General features: G+C 40.5%; 1 protein-coding gene across 1 annotated transcript in view; it reads left to right on the top strand.

Annotated features, from left to right (window-relative positions):
• LOC112412590 (zinc finger protein 850-like) overlaps nt 1-17,350 on the top strand; it is an 88,195-nt gene extending 70,845 nt beyond the window's left edge. Inside the window, 3 exon segments of the mRNA XM_024764331.1 lie at nt 10,081-10,975; nt 13,201-13,315; nt 15,625-17,350. Coding sequence (XP_024620099.1) covers nt 10,081-10,756 — 676 coding nt within the window. The 3' untranslated portion in view covers nt 10,757-10,975; nt 13,201-13,315; nt 15,625-17,350.
• The last annotated feature ends 3,676 nt before the right edge of the window (nt 17,351-21,026 follow it).

Raw genomic sequence — 21,026 nt, 5'->3', positions numbered from 1 at the left:
AAAAAAAAAAAAAAAAAAAAAATGTATTCCTGGTTACTGAGGGAGGAAATGTGCACTATAGTGCAAATCCATATAGTTACTGGAAAATTGGTTGAAAATGCCATTTTGGTTTATAATTATATCATCTTTAAATGTTGATACTTTTGATGCTTTGTAGTACTAGAAAGCTAAATTCTGCAAGGAAAACATGTTTAAAGAAGTAAAACATTTTTAAAAACTGGGAGGACAAAGCAGTAACTTATAGATTCAAGTACATTTCTCTCTGAACTGCCCCAAGGAAAGTAGCATTGTGGAGGGAAATGAAATATCCATGCCCTAGGCCAGGCAGATGGACAGTCAGGATGACACCAGTAAGTTCATCTATAGCATAAAATGTGTAAAAGCTTCAACTTTACTGCTCATTTCCAACTACCATTTTATTCTTCTGTCATTCATGGTTTTTCAAACATGTCATCCATTATTAAACCCCGTTTCCTCATTAATCTATTCTTAAAACTTCTCCTTGTTGGCTTTTGTATTCCACTGAAATATCCTCAGAATCATCAGTGGATAAATATTAATGCCTTTTCTTAGTTCTTGTCCTTCTAGATCTATATTTCATACTTGGGAATTTCCCCTGCATCTCAGGAATTCTCCTTTGACTTGTGGGATCCTTTTTGGTCAGTTTCTTCACTTTTAGCTTTTCTTTGTTGGTCTTTTCTTCCTCCCCACTGAGAAAATCTCCATGTCTTAATTTTATTCACTACTTTTTCTATACTCCTATTTAACCACTGTGATTGTTTACATTTACCTTCTTATATTTGAGCAACTTAATATTTCCTGCCCTGTGGGTTGTCTCCCACAGGTACTATAGGTACCTGTGAACTTTTCCACAGGTACCTATACAACTTGGTATTTGGAAACAGAACTCATCACTCTGTCCCCAACTCCTGTTTTCCTTTTAAATAGGCATCTTTGCTTAACATCTTTACCCTGAACAGACTCACTACCCTTCATATTTCTTATCCCAATCTTAGAGTGGTCTTTTAGTCTTTTTCTGGTCTCCATCGTTCATGTCCAAAGTCTTGCTAAGTTGTACCAATTCTTAGTCAGTTTTCTCCTTGAGGCTGGACTTTTTTACGTTTCTGCTATCCCTTCATATCCTTCTCTGCAGATCCATATCATCTGAGGCCCAGGTTATTGTAATTCTTTCTTTTCAGTTTACTTACTCCCAAGATCCCCACCTTGTATGCTTCCAAGATGGTCCTCCTCAAACTCCATTTTCATGATATCTCATTTTTACTCAAGAACACCCAGCAAATAATTCCTATCAGAGCAGTGATGTTCAAAGCTCTCCATTACCTTGCCCTCCATACTTAATCTGCCTCAGCTTCATTACTCTCTAGCATATTCACCTTGATGTATCATGGTTAAACTTCCTGTGACCTTCCACTGTTGTCTTAAAAGCCCTTACCTCTGTGCCTTTCTCATGCTTTTCCTTTTGCTTAGATTTCTCTTTGGCCCCGGCTCATGTTCATTACTCCCTTCAAAGCCTAGCTTCCATTACATCTTCTGAATGAGCTCTCCCTGACGATTTCATCTCACACTGAGACCTCCCTTATTCTGTGCTGCCTCAGCACTGATCCTTTTGAGTTTTTACTATGGTCCATGCAGTTACTAATATGTTGTTATGTAATTATTTTCTAGCATTCTGTATTGTAGTTTCACATTTGTATTTATTTCCCAAGTTAAATTGTAAGCTCCTTGAGGGCAGGAATAATAACTTTTACATTTGTATCTTTGCACCCCTTAGTGCCTAGTACAGTGCTGAGCACATAGTAGGCGTTTAATAAATGCTTGTCGAATTATTGTGTGGATTATTTTTTTATATACAGAAAATTTTACACTGCTTTTGAGGATATATGTCTCTTCTTATTTTGTGCACAGACCCATTTCCATTGTACATCAATAACTGCCTGTACCTAAGACTAAAGACCAAAAAATTCAACTTTAGGAGGGTATGTGTGAAAAGTTGAAATGTGAAGCTTTCTATTTGTTTGGTCAGAGTTATTTATTGGTTAAGAAAGAAAATAGGAAACTCTAAAGATTGTTGTTTATCGTTGCAAAAGTGCTTGAGAATAGGCTTTTGTATCTCAAGTTAGACTGGTGGTTCTCAACTGGAGAAATCTGGCAACGTCTGGAGACAATTTCGGTTGTACCTTTAGTGGATGGCTGGGATACCACTGGCATCTAGTGTTAAGGCTGGAGATGTTGCTAAACATCCTGCGTGCACAGGACAACCCCCACAACAAAAGAATTATCAAGCTCCGTATGTTTAATAGTGCCAAGGTTGAGAAACCCTGGTCTAGATATATTTAAGGTAAATAGGAAAAAGAAGAGACGAAATACTAGATTTTTTTTACAATTAGAAAAACTAGCTATGCCAAGCTTTATGAGAATCCTAAGTGTTTATATATTTTGTAGTTTGTAAGATTAGAAAAAGCCTTAACGTTTGGAGTTTACAGCAACATACCTGTATGTTTTAAGATTGCTTTCAGCATCAAATCTGCCTCCATCCTTTATACCAAGTGGAAGATGTTGTAGGAGTACAAGTCTAGTTTTAGCCTTCTATATCTTGGTTCATTACATAAAATACAAGGTAAAACATTGGGGCCTATCTCTTTAGCAGGGGGCCTGCAACTTACCAAAGATTTAGCTTTGGGGACAACACATGACCGTCAACAGTCCCTTGGACAGCCACTAGACAGGAATAACTGCCAACTTCCCAAGGAAACCCCAAGCCAGAACGTTGTCAAAGTTTGCCAAGTATTAAAACACATCCCCACTTAAAAAGTTTTTAACATACTCTGTTAATCCTACTTAAGAAACACATGTAGGGGGAAATATTAGTAGGAAATTTAGTTAATTAGGAAATTGAGTAGTGTAAAAGAAGACTTTTTAAAAACTAGTCTCCTTTTGTAATTCAATGGTACTTCCTTCAACAGGTGTAAAAAGTAACAATCCCAGAGTTAGAAAAATCAGTTTATGTAATACAGCAAAGAAATAACTGTGTTGATCTGTTGTGTTTACTCATACAGTCTATAGAATGCTAGGTTTGGAAGTGACTTTTTTTTTTTTTTTTTTTTGCGGTACGCGGGCCTCTCACCGATGTGGCCCCTCCCGCTGCGGAACACAGGCTCCGACGTGCAGGCCTAGCGGCCATGGCTCACGGGCCTATCCACTCCGCGGCATGTGGGATCTTCGCGGACCGGGGCACGAACCCGTGTCCCCTGCATCGTCAGGCGGACTCTCAACCCTGGAAGTGACTTTTGAGATAAGTTTCCAGCCCGTTATTCTGTAAATGAAGGTCCAGAGAGGTCATGTGGCTTGCACCAGGTCACCCATTAAGTTAGTGGTACAGGTGAAAATAGAATCCAGGCTTCCTGAGGCTTTGCCTATTTCTTTTTTGGCTAGTCATGACCCTTGTTTTATGTTCTTGTTTCATACTGTGCCATGGGATGTGTTCATACTTATTGTCTCCACTTGTAGTGTTTCATTTTAGGAATTATTCCTTCTATCAGCTTGTATGTCCAAACGAGTATACTGACTGGTGTCTTGAGTTAAATTCTTTAATAAACGACTGAGTAGTCCAAGGGATTTTGCAGTACCGCCGCCCTTTTGAAAGTCCTGCCCTCTCAGGTCTGGTTCCTAATCTTGAAGAAAGCACATAGGATGTGCAGCATTGGCTTCAGAATACTAATAATGAAGACCAGAGCTCTTAGGGACCTGTGGGTCAGTTTTAGGAATCCTGTAGGGCCCACACTGGAGATGTTGCCCTTTCCCAGCTGCAGTGTCTTTAAATTCCAAAATTCAAGGGTGATCCTTACCCTCGGTAAAATCAGGAAGCAAAAAATCACCTTCGTGACGGGTGAGGCAGGAATAAGGAGTCTTTCAAAGACTCGGGGCAGAGGAGCTCCCAGGAATGACAGTATTGCCCAGACCCCACAACTGCCTGCCTGGGTACAAGCTAGGCCCCGCCCCGGAAGTGCTGAGAGGGACTTCCGCTCGCGGGGAGCTCTCGGACCAGGTTGCTGCTCGGGCTGTAGTAGTAGGGTCCTCTGCGTTTGGGAGGTGGCGTGGTGGGCGTTGCTCAGCTGCAACCCCTCGGATTCCTTCTTGGTCGGACGGGGTGGAGCGTTGGCATGAGCCCCGAGAGGCAGTCCTGGGACGGTGGGCGCTAAGCCCAGATGCAACCTCCCAGGGAAGGGTTTTTCTCGCGATTTAGTGCTGCTGGAGTCCACATTTGGACTACTTCTCTCGGGATTATAACCTCTATCTTTCTGAGGTCTTCAGAGATTTATTGAGTCACATTAACAACGTGTACCCCTGGTACATTTGGAATCAATGCTCACCAGACCCCTTAGCTTGCCATTCCAAACAAAAGGGAGAAACTGCAAATGAGTGGAAGTATTAGGATCTCTAAATTTAGGAGAGGTTTCCTCTTCCACATCTGCGTTTCGTGCCCATACTTCCTTTAGAATGCAGAATACACCTCTGTATTTCAGCTTGGCAATAAATAATCGCCCTTCCCCTTTAGCAGTAACTTTTCCGTCCACACGTGTGCAGACCCGCCTACCAGCAACGGCGGTGCTGTTCTCTCCCGACGCACGTCTCCAGGCCCTCTCCCAGTAGTGCTCCGAGGCAATGGCAAGGAGATTCCTGTGGCACAGGGCCACGCCTGCTAATCCCAGTTTGTCATCTGACAGCCCTTCTTTGAAAGTTAGCCCCTTATTTGACATGGCTTTCTTTCTTTTTCTTTTTTTTTCTCCCGTTACCCTCAGTAATTAGTGTAACAGCTGTGGCAATCTGCTTTTTCTTTGAGTAAATTAATGTTTCTTTTACAGAAGTATTCCGGAAAAGGGAGGCCCTCAAGAGGAATCTTACTGAATTGCAGGCTCTCCAATTAACAAGAAAGCTGCATGTATGCATTTTTAGAAGAGCTGCTTTTGCTGGTTCCAAGGATTCTGTTACTGGAAAACTGCTCTGAGCTGGCTCCAGCAGCTCGGTTGACAATGGCTGAGTCCAGTTTCTGACTATTCTGTTGAGGAATGCCAGGTCTCGGAATGGGAGTGGCATTGGGGGGAGAGGTGAGAGGGTCTTTGGGAAAGTGGCTAAGCTGGAGGACCTCAAGAGGGAGTAGGATGAACCTAGACAAGAGGGCAGCAAAGGAGAGGTATTATTATTAAGTCATCTTAAAACTTTCAGCCTCTTAGTGATGATTCTTCTCTTTTTTTTCCTACGTTTTATGTATGCAAGTCTAAAGTCAGACTGTGATAGTAGCCAAATAACTTAATCTCTGTGCTTCCATTTCCTTGTCTGTAAATGAGGATGATAAAAGCAACTGTCTTTTACATTACATGAACATTACCTGGTACAAAAGAAGTGCTATCTAGATATTCGTTGTAATTATTTCTTCCTCTCCTTACCTTCCTGGGACTTGGCCTGCTCTGCTGATTTAGTTGTTTATACAGTGATTCCCCATAATTTCACGTGTTTAATTTTTTCTAGGTCCCATTTCTTGCACACAGTTGAGAAGTGATCTATTATATGTCAGCTCTGGCAGCAGAAGGAGAACCACTGTCTCTGTGGCTCCTAGCCAGGAATACACTATTGAAATATTAATTACAGGGACCCTTCTCCCTACAGGAGAGTTGTTAAGTGTTAAACTTTGACATTCTGTAGTTTTCTGAAGGTTCTGGATATAAGGGACCTGAGGACACTTTTTTTTTTCTCTTAAACTTCTGTTTAATGAGATCAGCATAACTGTGTGGTTATGACTGCTCAGCAATCTGGTTAAGTTCAAAATGAGGGTGGAACAATAGGGAATCCAGTTCAGCTCTGCCAATTCCATGATTTGTATTATTCAGAAGTTCTCCCTTTGCTGTCTGTTGTCTGAGCTATAAGTTGTAAGTATATTTTCCATTTTTTATTTGTTTTTCACTCTACTTAAGTGGGTTTTTTTGTTTTACCTTGCCGGAGTATGGATTCTTTGCGGGGTCAAATTTATCAGTCTTTTCATTTATGGCCTCTGGATTTTGGTTCTTAATTAGAAAGAAAGGGCTTCCTACTCTGAAGTTATAAAAGACTTCTCCCATGTTTTCCTCTGGCACTTGTATGGTTTCATTTATAACATTTACAACTTCTATTTATTTGAAATATTTACCAGTGTACAGAGTGAGGTCAGAATCCAGTTTAATATTTTTCCAGATGATTACCCAGTTCTCTGCATACATTTATTAAAAAGTCTATTCATCTTTTTCTTACTGATTGGCTACCTTTATTATATGCTAGATTTCTGCCTGTGATTGCATCTATTTCTGGACCTTCTATTCTGAATCATTTGTTTATCTCCTTCACCAGTGCCACGCTGTTTAATTATTGAGGCTTTATAATATGTTTAAAATTCTTTAGGACAAGTGCCCCTTCATTGCCCTTCTTTTTCAGTTTTCGCAGGCAGAGTCTTGCTTGTTTAGTTTTCTAAGTGAACTTTAAAATCTACTTATTAAAAGGTTCGTATTTTTTTGGAATAGTGTTAAATTTACAAATTAATATAGGGATTACTTTCTAAGACCTAAGCCTTGAGATACCATTCGCTGGTTCTGCTGGGAGGCAAATGGAAGGAGTTGGGACTGTAACAGATCTAGGTTCAAATTCCACCTCGGCGCTTTTATTAGTTGTCCGACCTCAGAAAACTTGTCTGCTTCTTAGATTTCTTATATATGAGAGGATGACTGTAACGTCTGCCCTGCAGGATTAAAGGAGCTAAAAAGCCTAAAATGCCTTTTTCTGTGTAAATAAAATCCTTTCCACTCTTCTTCCTTTCAGGTCCTCAGTTCATGAACCACTGAGAGGGAAGCCTCCAGGATCCCAGAGCGGACCACCAGGTGCCTGGGGCGGGGTTCCGCGGAAGTCCACCTCTCCGAGCCAGTGCGGGCGTCAGACGACCTGTCTATTCACCAAGTCACGGTTTTCCAGGTGAGACCTCTCGCGTCATTCTCCTTGGGTTTGGAGTGAGCTGTAGGGCGAAGAGCAGCAGAGAGGGTTACTACGCGCCGCACCTCGTTGCCTCACACCTGCCCCTCTACCTTGCGCCCCGACCCTTTCCTTCCCCTCACCCTGCCGCCTCTCCCTTTTCCCCGCCTTCTTTGCACACTCCTCCCTTCTCTTTTACTATATTTTCCTTTCTCATTTCCCACGGCTTCTTTTTCTGTCCTTTCCCTCCTCTTTCTCCTCTGGGCCGTTGCCACACTGGCATTGCCGACTCCCCCAGAGACCCCCGAGTTCCCCAATCGCTCTTCTGGCGGGGCCGATTTCCAGGCGGGTGTGGGGAGGTGGAGTAGACTTTCTTTTCTCTTGGCCGTGTGCCCTCAGCTCTCCTTTGTTCTGATAACCTTAGTAGCTGACGGACGCTTGGCAATTTTATTTAGTTGTTCTTGAAATATTTTCATTTTGCCTCAAAGGAAAAAATCAGTTTAGCTGAATGCTCTACTCACGGAAACTCCTTATCCTTTGTTCTGATAACCTTAGTAGCTGACGGACGCTTGGCAATTTTATTTAGTTGTTCTTGAAATATTTTCATTTTGCCTCAAAGGAAAAAATCAGTTTAGCTGAATGCTCTACTCACAGAAACTCCTTTCTTTTGGTATCTATATCTCATTCCCCTCTGCCTCCAACCTTTTTCTTCTGTTTAAATGATGAAAGCAAATGTCCCTCTTTCTTCTTGATAGCTTTTCTTTGGAATTAAAAATCTTAAGCTATCTGATAACAGCTCAGAAAGGTAACTTTATACATATTTGTAGCCTTAAGATAATTTATCCAGAAAAAATACTGTATTTATTATCCTTTGTAGTTGCCTAAAGTCAGTATCAGCAGTTTGGGGCTGTGAGGGGAATATATTAGGGAAAAGAAGGCACATTGAGGCAGCCACAGGAAAGGCTAATTCAAGTGTGAGCAAGCTACAGACCAGAAGGGGTTTGGGTAGGACTAGGCGTTCTCTGTGTTTTGCTAAGGGCAAAGCAACTTGCACCGCATGCTTCCATGGTAGCCATGTTTCTGGACTCTGGGCAAGCGTTCATTTGCATGTGACCTGTGCACTGAGTTAGCCTTTTTCAGTGTTGCCAAGGAGCTACTGTTCAGAGAAACTGGATAGAACAGCATCACTTAGAAATGGTACAGTTCGTAAGCCATGGAGAGTATAGTGCCCATATGAAAGTAAACCTGTGACTGATTTGTGGGGCTCGAAAATGGATTAAGGAAATCAGAGGCTTAAAAAGTACATGTTTCTATAAAGAAATATTAGAAAGACACAAGAAGCTAATAAAATTGATTACCTATGGAGGTGGCAAACTGAGGGGGGATCAGGGTGGAAACAAGTCTTCTTTTTATATATCTTTTGAGACCATTTTGACTTTTGAATTGTATATTACCTATTCAAAGACAGACAAATTTTTAAATAAAATTTTTAGAATAGTTTCTGATCTCTGGGCATTTTGGATTAGCAGAAAAATTGTGAAGGTAGTACAGAGTTCTTCTATCCCCCACACCCAGCTTCTTTCTTTTTTTTTTTTTTTGGCTGCACCACGTGGCGTGTAAAATCGTAGTTTCCCAACCAGGGATCAAGCCTGTGCCCACTGCATTGAAAGCATGAATTCTTAACCACTGGATCACCAGGGAAGTCCCCAGTTTCCCCTGTTATTAATATCTTATCTTACATTATATAGAATACTTATCACAACTGTTGAGTTACTATTGCCTATTATTATTAAAGTCCATACTTTATTCACGCTTCCTTAATTTTTACCTAATGTTCTTTTTTCTAGTCCAGGATCCCATCCAGCATACCATATTACATTTAATTGTCATGTCTCCATATGCTCCTCTTGGCTGTGACAGTTTCTCAGACTTTCCTTGTTTTTGATGACTTTGACAGTTTTGAGGAGTACTTTAAGGTTTCTTTGTAGAATGTTACTCAATTTAAATTTGATGTTTTCCTCATTATCATGCTGAGGTTAGAGGTTTGGGGGTGTTGACTTATCACTATTGAGACATAAAACAATTTGTAAGATGGAAAAAGGCAGAAGGAGATAATTTGTGTAATTTGAGTTTGAAGCAAAAGTTTTACTAGGTTTGGAGATAGAATTGAGTTTGTTCCCAGGGGATAAGAGAGTGGGAGCAGTCCAACAAGTTATCCACACATTGGTCTGAATTATAAAGATGGAGTGGACCCTTCTTTGGAGAGATAAAGGGTCTGTTCTGTCACAGTTCCAGAGAAGACAAAGCACCCCTGTTGCTAAGATACTGTCTGTCATATCAACATCAGCTGCAGCAATAGTAGAGGTAGCAGTAGACAGAGCTTTTATCTCCATGTCTCTCTTCCAACCCAGATAGTGTGGACTTGTGTGAGTGATAAAACACAACGATAATGTTATTGTCATTTTTCCCAAACTAACTCATTATCAGTTGAACTTCTGGTTTTTTGCCTTCTCTATTCCTGTGCTCCTTCATCTGCTCTGCTATCTGCAAATCTCTGCAACTCCTGTCTTGTTTCCCAATTTAATTAAATATGATAAAAAGTCTTAAGTAGAAACTATCTATTATTCTATATACTCACTTATATCCCAGATTTTGTGCTTTAAATACCTTTATAAAGGGTAGACTTAAATAGTTATTTGAGTCAGGTGTTCATTCCAATAGTTCTGTGGTGGTACAGACTGAAGAAAAACATTTGATCTGGCCACCGTGTGATCGGTGTGTCCTGGGTTTGTGGAACATGTTTGAGAGTCCTAGTTTAGTCTTTATTACATCATATTGCTTTAGCATCAGGGAATAAATTACATTTGAAAGGTCTGTTTATTTCAGGAATCAAGGCCAAAGGTATGAACAAGGTGTCAATCCTGAAGGGAAGATTTTTGTAAGGATGGACCCACACCTGAAGGTCCCCAGCATATATGATAGGGATACTTTACAGATTCCTGAGAATGAAAAACCTTTTCAGTATGAGGACCAGTTAGAAAGGCATGTGGACAAGCCTGAAGAAGAAAGATGGTATAAATGCAGTGAGTGTGGAAAGAAGTTTGCCCAGAGCTCAAGCCTTGTTCGACATCGGAGAATCCACACCGGAGAGAAACCCTATGAGTGTGATCACTGTGGAAAAGCCTTCAATGCGCGCTCAACCCTCACTGTGCATGAAAGAATCCACACTGGTGAGAAACCCTATACTTGTAATGAGTATAGGAAAGCATTCAGTGTGAGGGCGCACCTAATTATACATCAGAGAATCCACAATGGAGAGAAACCCTATGAATGTGGCAGAGCATTTAGTGTGAGCTCAGACCTCATCAAACATCAGAGAATCCACTCTGGTGAGAAACCTTATGAGTGTGATGAGTGTAGGAAAGCCTTCAGCGTGAGCTCAGACCTCATCAAACATCAGAGAATCCACACAGGAGAGAAGCCATATGAGTGTAAGGAGTGTGGGAAGGCCTTCTGTGTGAACTCAGCCCTTATTAATCACCAGAGGATTCATTCTGGAGAAAAGCCCTATAAGTGTGGAGAATGCAGGAAAGCATTCAGCCAGATCTCAACTCTTATTCTTCATCAGAGAATCCATACTGGAGAGAAACCGTACGAGTGTGACGAGTATGGGAAAGCATTCCGTGGGAGCTCTAATCTTACTAAACACCAGAAAATACATGCCAAAGGAAAGTGTCATCAGTGACTTACATGGTGAAGATATTACAAAGGCCTTTTTTTTTTAATATCAGAAGTTGTCACCAAAGGAAGGGTATGGTAAAAGTTAATGTTTTAATTGACACTTCATTGCTTGGAATATTGAAGAAGTGAGAAGTCAATGAAAAAGGACTCCTTCTTCGTAATGATTGACTTAAGTCTCTAAGATCATATCTACTTCTGAGAATGCAGTTTTACAACTCATAAGGTAAATTATACCATAATATAGTTTGTTATGGTTTAGTAAGAGCAAACTTCAGTATTTCAAACATGATTTTTCCTTTTCTTATGTGCAAGCCTTTTGTTGTTGTTGTTGCTACCAGTATTATAGGTGAAACATTAAATTTTGAAATTGGAAGTAATGTTGGTTGGTGAGACAGGGACTACATGTCCTCATTGAATCTGCAAATAACTAACCTATTGGTCTTGATTTCTTTGGCTTTAATGTACTGCTATGCTCTTAGAGACGGTTAAATGAGTTAGTGACCTCGTGGCAGAAGGCATACTCTCTTTTTGGCTAGGAATCCCAACTAATAATTCTTCAAAGTTATTCTTTTTTTTTTGACCATGCCATGCGGCTTGCAGATCTTAGTTCCCCAACCAGTGATCAAACTCGGGCCCTCTGCAGTGAAGGGGCTGAGTCCTAACCACTGAACCGCCAGGGAATTCCCTCTTCAAGGCTATTCTTGCTTAGTTAAAGCCCCAGGCCTGGCTAAGACTCCGCATTCCCAACGCAGGTGGCCCAGGTTCGATCCCTAGTCAGGGAACTAGATCCCACATGCCGCAACTAAGAGTCCGAATGCCCAGCTAAAGATCCCGCATGCTGCAACGAAGATCCCATTTGCTGCAGCCAAGACCCAGCGCAGCCAAATAAATACATAAAAATAGATTAATTTTTTTAAAAAGGTTAATTATAAGCCCCAGGCCTTTTGGACTTAATAATCCAATAAACCCCAGAACTTAACTGAGCTTCCTAAAGCAAAAACCTCTCAAAGAGTGTCAGGTGCTTCCGACCCTTGCATTCAGTGTTTCTCAAAGTGTAATGTGGCATATGCAAAGACTCAAGAGGTATGAGAATGGAACAAGCTTGGGGAACTGTTATTGAGTTGGGGTTGGCATTAGTCTTAGGATGGCTTTCAACGATCTGTTTGAGAATAGAGATGCAGACGTAGAGAACAGAGGTGTAGACATGGGGGTGGGGGGATGAATTTGGAGATTGGGATTGACATATGTGCACTGCCATGGTGTAAAACATGGCTAGTAGGAACCTACTGTATAGTGCAGGGAGCTCAGCTTGGTGCTCTGTGGTGACCTAGATGGGTGGGATGGGGTGGGGGTGGGAAGGAGGGGATATATGTACACATGTAGCTGATTCACTTCGTTGTACAGCAGAAACTAACTCAACATTGTAAAGCAACTATACTCCAATAAAAAAAAACACAACGATCTATTTGAGTGACTATGTGAAACTTGATATCTGTAATCAACCAGGAGAGCTCAGATTTGGGAGGTGGTAGAAAGTTAATGAATTCAGTTAGAGAAATGTCTTTGTTATATCTGTGGAAATCCCAGTAGAGCTGTTCACCAGACTATAGCCTAACTTCCTAACTATCCCCAGGCCTAAAACTCAAACTCTGTATTCTCTGCACATATGAAACTCAAAGGAGATCTGGACTTTAAAATTACTTTGTTATTATTTTTCTATTTTAGTAGTGATTTCTTACTCCTGGGTAATGGGCCTGAAATCCTTTTGATCCCTGAAACTTAGTAATTCGAGGTTCAAGGTGAGCACCAAATTGATAGAAATTGCAGATTGCTTTGGTCCACACTGTGGACAAGTAGGAGGGAACACTCTGTGGGAAGTTGAAGTGGTGTTCACTTCAGAGTAAGACTCTGTGTTGCAAAGGATGCACAGTTTCCCTGAATTCTCATCAGCAATTCAAGCAAGTCAGCTATAAGGCACACTGGATTCCAGGTAGCTCTAAGCTAACTTGTGCCCTCCAACACTGAGGTCACAGACGCATGTTAAAAAGCACATCATGAAGTCTCTGTTATTGAGGTGGTGCTTACCACACTACTCAGGTAACTTTAGGCCTGGACATGGGGCCTGAAGGTGGAGAATGTCATGGTTCTGCAGCTCAAATTGAGGAGATAGGACCTCAGTCAGGGCATGAGGCATGTTAGAGAAAGTAAGGCACATACTTACAGGCAGTGAAGGGCCTCAAAGAAGCACCAGGAAGTTGACTGTGCTATGCTGGGTTGAAGGTGTTAATTCTTTGCCCTACTTTTTCCTGCCTTTGGCAATCGAAGGACACTGTGGTTTCCCCCTGCTCTGCTTTGGAGAGACTTCCCTGTCACCCCCTGTCTATGTTGTTATCGCCATTGTTTTCAGTATTTACCTCTTTGGGCCCAACTGTCTTGGTTTGTTCATAGGATGGTGGTTTGCAGGCAGAGTCGTCTGGGTGGAGCACACCCTTCTGGGATCAGCACTGAAGTGATGCCATATCCCACCCAGACCAGCACAACTGTGATTCCTAAGCAGTAAGTGGTGAGTATTATGAAAACTTTGAAGGAACAGACATTCTGGAAAAAGAAATTTCATTTACTGAAGAATTGAGTGTTAGGATATCAGGATAGATGTAACATGGTTATTCTTTATAAGCTTAGATTAAGGTATTAATGATTATCTATTTTAGGTTGGGCCTTGTGTCAGGTACTAGGAATACAAAGATAAATGAGAAAAGCACCCTACTCTCCAGAGGCTTACAGTCTATTTGTGGACAGGGAGAAAGGAGTAGATAGAAAATAATAATTACAGTGATAAAGCCATTGGATTTATACCGAATGCTTTGCATTGTAAGTGTAACAAGTACTTATGAGAAGGTTGGAAAAGCTTTGAAGGAGGATGAAATCTTGAAGAAAGAATGAGTTCTTCAGCCACGTGAAAAGGAATGAAGGAAGGTACAGTGGGAATAACATGTGAAAATCATGGTGCATCTGGGGGAGGAGAAGGAAGTTTTCAATGTGTATGATTTTTCAGACCTGACCATAGGCAGTTACAAAGGCTTTATCCCTCATGGGTGTAAAGCTACCCTCCTACACAAGGCTTTGAGGCACAGCCAGCGCATGCAGTCTCTGAAGGGAGTTGCAGTCAAAGACTCAGACCACCTGGCCAGCCATGCTTTTAGGCATATCTGTACTCTTAGCCCAGGCACCTCCTTTTGGGGCCCTTTTTACTGGGGGTCTTGCCCGAGTAACTCTTCAAGATTCTCTCACCCTGATAAGGCAAGACACTTTTCTCCACTCTGACTCAGTACTAGTACTTTTACAGTCCTAGCCTTTACCCTCTTTCTTCCCCTGGCCTCCAGGTCCAGAAAATGACTGGAGCCTTTTGTTTGGTGCTGTGTTGGCAGTGACACAGTCCCCACACCTGTGCTGATTCACCTGACCCCTGCCTGGCACTGTTGCATGGATAAGAATAACACACTGCAGGAGCCAGCACTTTTTTGTTGTTGGGCCTCTTGCTAATGCTATTGCAGTAAGTGATTAAAGGCTTGGCTGTTACTTTCATTTTTGCCTGTGTTAACTGACTAATGCAACACATTCTCACCACTCTAGGATCCAGGCTTGAATATGCTGCTGTTATGGCAAAAGAAAAATAGTGGTAGGACCACATGATGGCTTTTAAAGCATCTATTCAGGAGGAGCATATGTCATTTCCACTTATGTTTCGTTAGTCAAAGCAATTCAAATCACCAAGCTTACTATCCATAGGGTGGAGAAAAATAAAGCTTACAAAGAGGACAGTGAATAACTAAGAAAAGTAATATAATTTACCATTGAGATAGTGGATCTACCATATTGGTCAATATTTTTGGAATGCTTCCTATGCTGGGGCTTTTTCTGAGTACCTTACATGTGTATTTTTCTCAATAAAAAATAATGAAATGAGATACATACTACTATATTCCCATTTTACAGCTAAAAATATTGAGGAACAGAGACAGCTAGGAAACGGCAAAGCCAGGAATTGAAACCAGAAGTTCAACTTGACGATGTTTTCTCTTAACCACTATGCTATATTATGAAAGTTTTGATCTGAAGGTTGTTTATGTACCACAGTGGGCCAGTGTGTTATGCTGGTAAAAACTTTAAAGGTGAAATTCAAGAGCCCTTGGTCTCAACCTATCTTTACCTCTAAGTAATCCTGTTACCTAGGCTAATGCCACCTAGCTGGGCCTCAGTTTTACATCCTTAAAAATAAGGAGACAGGCTAGATATTCTCTGATACACCTTACAGCTTTGAGGTTTTTATCATCTCTCCAAATAGATAGTAAAATGCTTTGTTATGTGATGACCTCTTCTTTAATCTGCTACTTTATATATTGTTATGTTCACTGGAGCTCTTGCACAAATGAGTCTCCTCACCAGTCCTTTCTGTTTTACTTCTCCTGCTTTATATTAGTGATGATACGAATAATGAGTAGCTTCCATTTATTTAGACCTATTCTGTTCCCGGTACTTTTTCAGGCTCCTTAGGGTAAATTATTTCATTTAAAAGTATAGATGCTATATTTAGAAAAGAAGCAAAGGTGAAAAAAAAATGCTCTAAACATCCCTTTTGAGAACTTAAAGCACAGGAAAATAAACCCAAGAAAGCAGAAGGAAGAAATTACTAAAGATAAGAGCAGAAAGTAATGGAAAAGCAAGTATGTATTCTTACTTAGAACTTTCACACATAGAGTTGTGTTTTATGTAGTTTCTCTCTGTAGGCTACTCTCATGTATGTTACATTTGACTCCCTCTTTCTGCCTCTGGGGAAAAGATGCTAATTTCATGATTAACCTGTTCTTTCAGATGGTGACTCCTGGCCTTAAATAAGCAGTCTGTTTCAAAGCAGAGTTTTCCAGAAGAAGTCTAACAAACAAGGGAGATGTTCAGAAGACTAAGTGGGGACATCATCAGGGGCTCCACACTGGACAGGCTCATGGATTTCTGAATAATTTACCCAAGTGAGAGAGGAGCTCCTTTGAGGACGCACAACTTACATTGCCTCAAGCCATGGAGAATATCACTCCGATAAAGAGGCCTAAGATACCTGGGAGAATTCACCCTGAAGTTCAGTCCTGTCGATGCTGTGGGCATGGGAAATTCTGCATTCAGCTTATGCACAATTTCCAACTTCAACTGTAATAAAAGAAGCAGCCACTCGTAAAGCGAGTGGAAGTCACTAAACCAAAAATATCCCTCCCTCATAAGACAAACCCTGGTACACCAGCATCTCTGAGCAAGCACCAGCACATCCAAACTTGAAGAAAGCCCTATAGATCCTCAACCAGGAACGACCTTCAGTGTAATCCCAAGTCTCAATAAACAACAGAGAAGCCATCCTGAAAAGAGTTTCATGAGAATAAAGAATGTGGCAAAACCTTCAGACACTGGAGTGATCTTAGACATCAGAGAACCCTTGGGGATATCTTCAGTGTCAGAAGCCTTCTCTGTGAGGTCAAGTCTCATTGAACATAAGCAAATTCATTTTGGACAGGAACCTTATCTATGTCATGAATGTGGCAAAGCCTTTAAGTTCTCTGATAGCCTTGCTAAACATCAGAGAATCCATACTGAAGAGAAAACTTATTGGTGTAAAGAGTATAATACTGTAGGATTCATTGTGTTTTGAGTCTGGTCACCCGCCAAAGAACCCACAATGGAAAGCACCATTATGAATGTAGTGAGTGGGGGAAGGCCTTCGTTTGGAAGCCAGCACTTAATTACCAGAAAACCCATGCTAGAGAGAAAATCCATAAATATTAAAATGTGGGAAGGCCTTCACTTAAAAGCTCAATCTTATACATTGGAAAAGCCATACTGGAACAAAACGTTATATATGTATGACCACTGTGGGGACGCTTTCAGCGTTAGCTCAACTCTTAAAGTGTAGCAAAGATTCCTTGTGGGGGAAAGCTCTTTAAGGGTAAATAATGTAGGAAAGCCTTCAGTCAAAGTTCATATCTTACCAGGAATTCCCTGGCAGTCCAGAAGGACTCCACACTTTAACTGCTCCCCACCCCCATCAAAAAGAAAGAAAGAAAAAAAAAGTTCAGATCTTATCAAACATCAGGGTCCACACTGGAGAGAAGCCTTATGACTGGGACAGGTGTGGGAAAATCTCTTGAACTCATCTCTTACTAAACATCAGAGGATACACAACAAAAATGAACCTCAGTAGTCAAATATGTGGTAGCGGTATAACATAGAACTTTTCAACATCAAATGTCACCACTAAGAAAAAACCCAATTGCAAAAAATCACTTTAACTGGCATCATTTTATGCAGTTAGACAAGTATTACCAGAGAGACTTTGTCAGGTCACTTTGGGCAAAGCTGAATTAAAACAGATTCCTGTGACAGATCTCAGTGGATATTTAACTGTCTTTGGCACAGTTAGCTTTTCATTTTCTACAGTAAATGTAGAGAGAGTAGGGGGATGTCTTTAAAACTAACCACAACCTTGGATAATCCAAATATTATTTATTACATTTATTTTTTGTTTGGAATTCATGATGCTAATTAAATACTTTTTCTAAGAATGATTTTGACATTGATTCCTGGGATGCAACGGGTATACACTTCTACCAGACTTACACCCTTTTACTTTTTTTTTTTAAACATCTTTATTGGAGTATAATTGCTTTACAATGGTGTGTTAGTTTCTGCTGTATAACAAAGTGAGTCAGCTATACGTATACATATATCCCCATATCCCCTCCCTCTGTCTCCCTCCCATCCTCCCTTCCCACCCCTCTAGGTGGTCACAAAGCACCGAGCTGATCTCACTGTGCTATGCTGCTGTTTCCCACTAGCTAGCTATCTTGGTGGTGTATATATTTGGTGGTGTATATATGTCCATGCCACTCTCTCACTTCGTCCCAGCTTACCCTTCCCCCTCCCTGTGTCCTCAACTCCGTTCTCTACGTCTGCGTCTTTATTCCTGTCCTGCCCCTAGGTTCGTTAGAACCGGTTTTTTTTTTTAGATTCTGTATGTATGTGTTAGCATACGGTATTTGTTTTTCTCTTCTGACTTAACTTCACTCTATATGACAGACTCTAGGTCCATCCACCTCACTACAAATAATTCAATTTTGTTTCTTTTTATGGCTGAGTAATATTCCATTGTATATATGTGCTACATCTTCTTTATCCATTCATCTGTCGATGGACACTTAGGTTGCTTCCATGTCCTGGCTATTGTAAATAGTGCTGCAATGAACACTGTGGTACATGACTCTTTTTGTATTACGGTTTTCTCAGGGTATATGCCCAGTAGTGGGATTGCTGGGTCGTATGGTAGTTCTACTTTTCGTTTCTTAAGGAACCTCCATACTGTTCTCCATAGAGGCTGTATCAATTTACGTTCCCACCAACAGTGCAAGAGGGTTCCCTTTTCTCCACACCCCCTCCAGCATTGTTTGTAGATTTTTTTATGATGGCCATTCTGACCTGTGTGAGGTGATACCTCATTATAGTTTTGATTTGCATTTCTCTAATGATTAGTGATCCCTCTTTATCGTGTTAGTATATCTGGGAAATGCAGCAAATATCTGTGTTTTGGTAAATCATTTCACAAAATTTCCTATCCTTTGTTAAAAAAAAAAAGATGATGAAATGTGGGTGGGCCATGTGTACGTGTGATATGCTGAACACAGACCGTATTTACCTCATTCATCTTTGGGTCTCCAATATATAAAATATTGACTGACGCAGAGAAGACTTGTGACACATGCTGTTGAATGACTGCTTGAAGGGCTCTGTTTATGGGTTGGTATCTATTCAGCCTGAAGAGGGATCTCTAATCGTTTGCTATAGGATCTGCCCTCTTCCCAGACCTGGTCAAGAAATGACCTTGGGTGCTCGGTGGGGATTGATTACAAACTCATTTCATGGTGCATCATAATCACTGGTCTGTGTGGCCTTACTTTCAATTTTATACATTTAGGCTTTTAACCAACTCCTTATTATAAAGTCTTGGTCTGAACACCTTTGAGAGTTTTTCTGGAAAACATATGCAGGAATGAAATTGCTGGGTCATAGGTTATGCACTATGTCAATTTTACTAGCAGGTAATGGTTCCTGTTCCTTGGGAACTAAGAGATCTATCTGGTGCCTTACATGATCATGATATCACCTTTTCTGTGTGGGTTCCTAAGAGCAGCAGATATCCCAATCAGCCAGGCACCCTCTCATCTGATGAGGATGGGGTGAGGTGAATCTCCAAGGTAGAATAAAGAAACTTCAATTTCAAGAATAATGCCTGACTTCTCAGGGTCTGTTGAAACAAACTGATTCTACTATTTAAAATACAATGTGGTTAGGGACTTACCTGGTAGTCCAGAGGATAAGACTCTGTGCTCCAAATGCAGGGGGCTTGGGTTCAATCCTTGGTCAGGGAACTAGATCCCACATGCCACACCTAAGTGTTCGCATGCCGCAACTAAGAAGCCCACATGCTGCAACTAAAAGACCCCACATGCCACAACGAAGATACTGCATGCTGCAACAAAGACCTGGCACAGCCAAAAATAAATACTTTTTAAAATACTGAAAAAATAAAATACAGTGTGATTAAAAGCTACATATCAGACCATGTTGTGGATAAAGGGGAAAATGAAAGGTTTTTCCCTTCTACATAAGAACATCATCCCAGAAAGGGAGTGTACCGAGTGCATAGGTCCTGACATTGGCCTGGAGACACTAAAATTGGATTCTGGGGACTGCCAAGGTGAGGGTTAGTGCTGGTAAATTCCTTCCCTTTGGTGTGTGGGACCCCAGATGACCACACTAAAAATAAGCGTGAACCACACACAGACAGGCTCACCCAAGGGGCTGCAGCTCAGCTTTTGAATTTCTCAACTTCTACAGTTGGATTTAAGTGATTCCATAATGCTAGTGTCCTCAGGTACCAGGAAATCCTCTCTGTAAGGACGTAATAGTCTATTAGCTCTCAAATTATTTTTACAAACAATTTTGTGAAAACTTTTTTTAAACTAGGCACAAGAGAAGACAAATAATGCAAAGAAAAGTCAACAGAAGCAATTGAGAGTAGAAACATTTCTACTGGGAATTCAGAATTTGAGTTACTGGGCACAGATTTTAAAATAATACGTACAATGTTCAGAAATGAAAGATAAGAATTTTAACAAAAAATGGGGAACAATGAAAAGAACTAAATGGAAAGTCTGAAATTGAGAAACAAAAACAAAGAATTTGTGGATGCATATAGCAGCAGGTGAAACAGCTGAAGAAAAAATGAGTGAACTACATAGTTGAGAAGAAAATATCTAGAATGAAGCACAAAAAGGACAAAAAGGATGGATTATATAGGAAAAGGGTAAGAGACAGAGAATACAGGGTTAGGGTTGCAGGAGAAATTAACAAAACCAAAGCCAGACACGATACTTAAATACATAAGAACTTCCTAAAATTTAATTTAGACACGTGGTTAGCTCCACTGACAACCAAGCCCCAATCCTTAGGTGCTTTCCAAAAGTCACCCCATTAACATAAAAGATCTCAACATTGAGGAAATTCCAAGGTTTTTAGGAGCCTAGTACCAGGAATGAGGAGAAAGACCAAATATATTTCTCTTATTATAAATCGCAATAATCACAGGCACAATCTACCAAAACCCCAACAAGGGTAAGTAGATCATCTGATTGGCCTTTATCTATTAAAGAAATTGAATCAATAATTAATAATCTTCCAAAACAGCACCAGTGCAGGTGGGTTCACTGGTAAATTCTACCAAACATTTCAGTAGAAATTTTATAAATATTATTTCTTAACAGATAATAGAAGCAGAGGGAATACTTCCTAATTCATTCTGTAAGGCTAGAATTACCCCAATACCAAAACTAGACAAAGACATTACTTGAAAGGAAAACTACAGACCAATATATTTCATGAATAGATGCAAAAATATGCAACAAAATATTAGTAAATTGAATCCAACAATGTATAAAGAGAATTATACAACATGACCAAGTGGGATTTATCCCAGGTATGCAAGGTTGGTTCACCATTTAAAAATCAGTTAATGTAATCCATCACATCAATAGGCTAAAGAAGAAAAAATATATAATCATATCGATAGATGCAGAAAAAGCATTTGACAAAATCTAACACCCTTTCATAATAAAAATTCTCAGCAAACTAGGGATGGAGAGGAACTTCCTCAACTTGATAAAGAACATCTACCAAAG

Source organism: Neophocaena asiaeorientalis, unplaced genomic scaffold, assembly GCF_003031525.2.
Source record: "Neophocaena asiaeorientalis asiaeorientalis breed wild unplaced genomic scaffold, Neophocaena_asiaeorientalis_V1.1 scaffold239, whole genome shotgun sequence".
Lineage (NCBI taxonomy): Eukaryota > Metazoa > Chordata > Mammalia > Artiodactyla > Phocoenidae > Neophocaena > Neophocaena asiaeorientalis.
The sequence above is the reverse complement of the archived record's forward strand: the minus strand, read 5'-3'. Positions and strand labels throughout refer to the sequence as shown.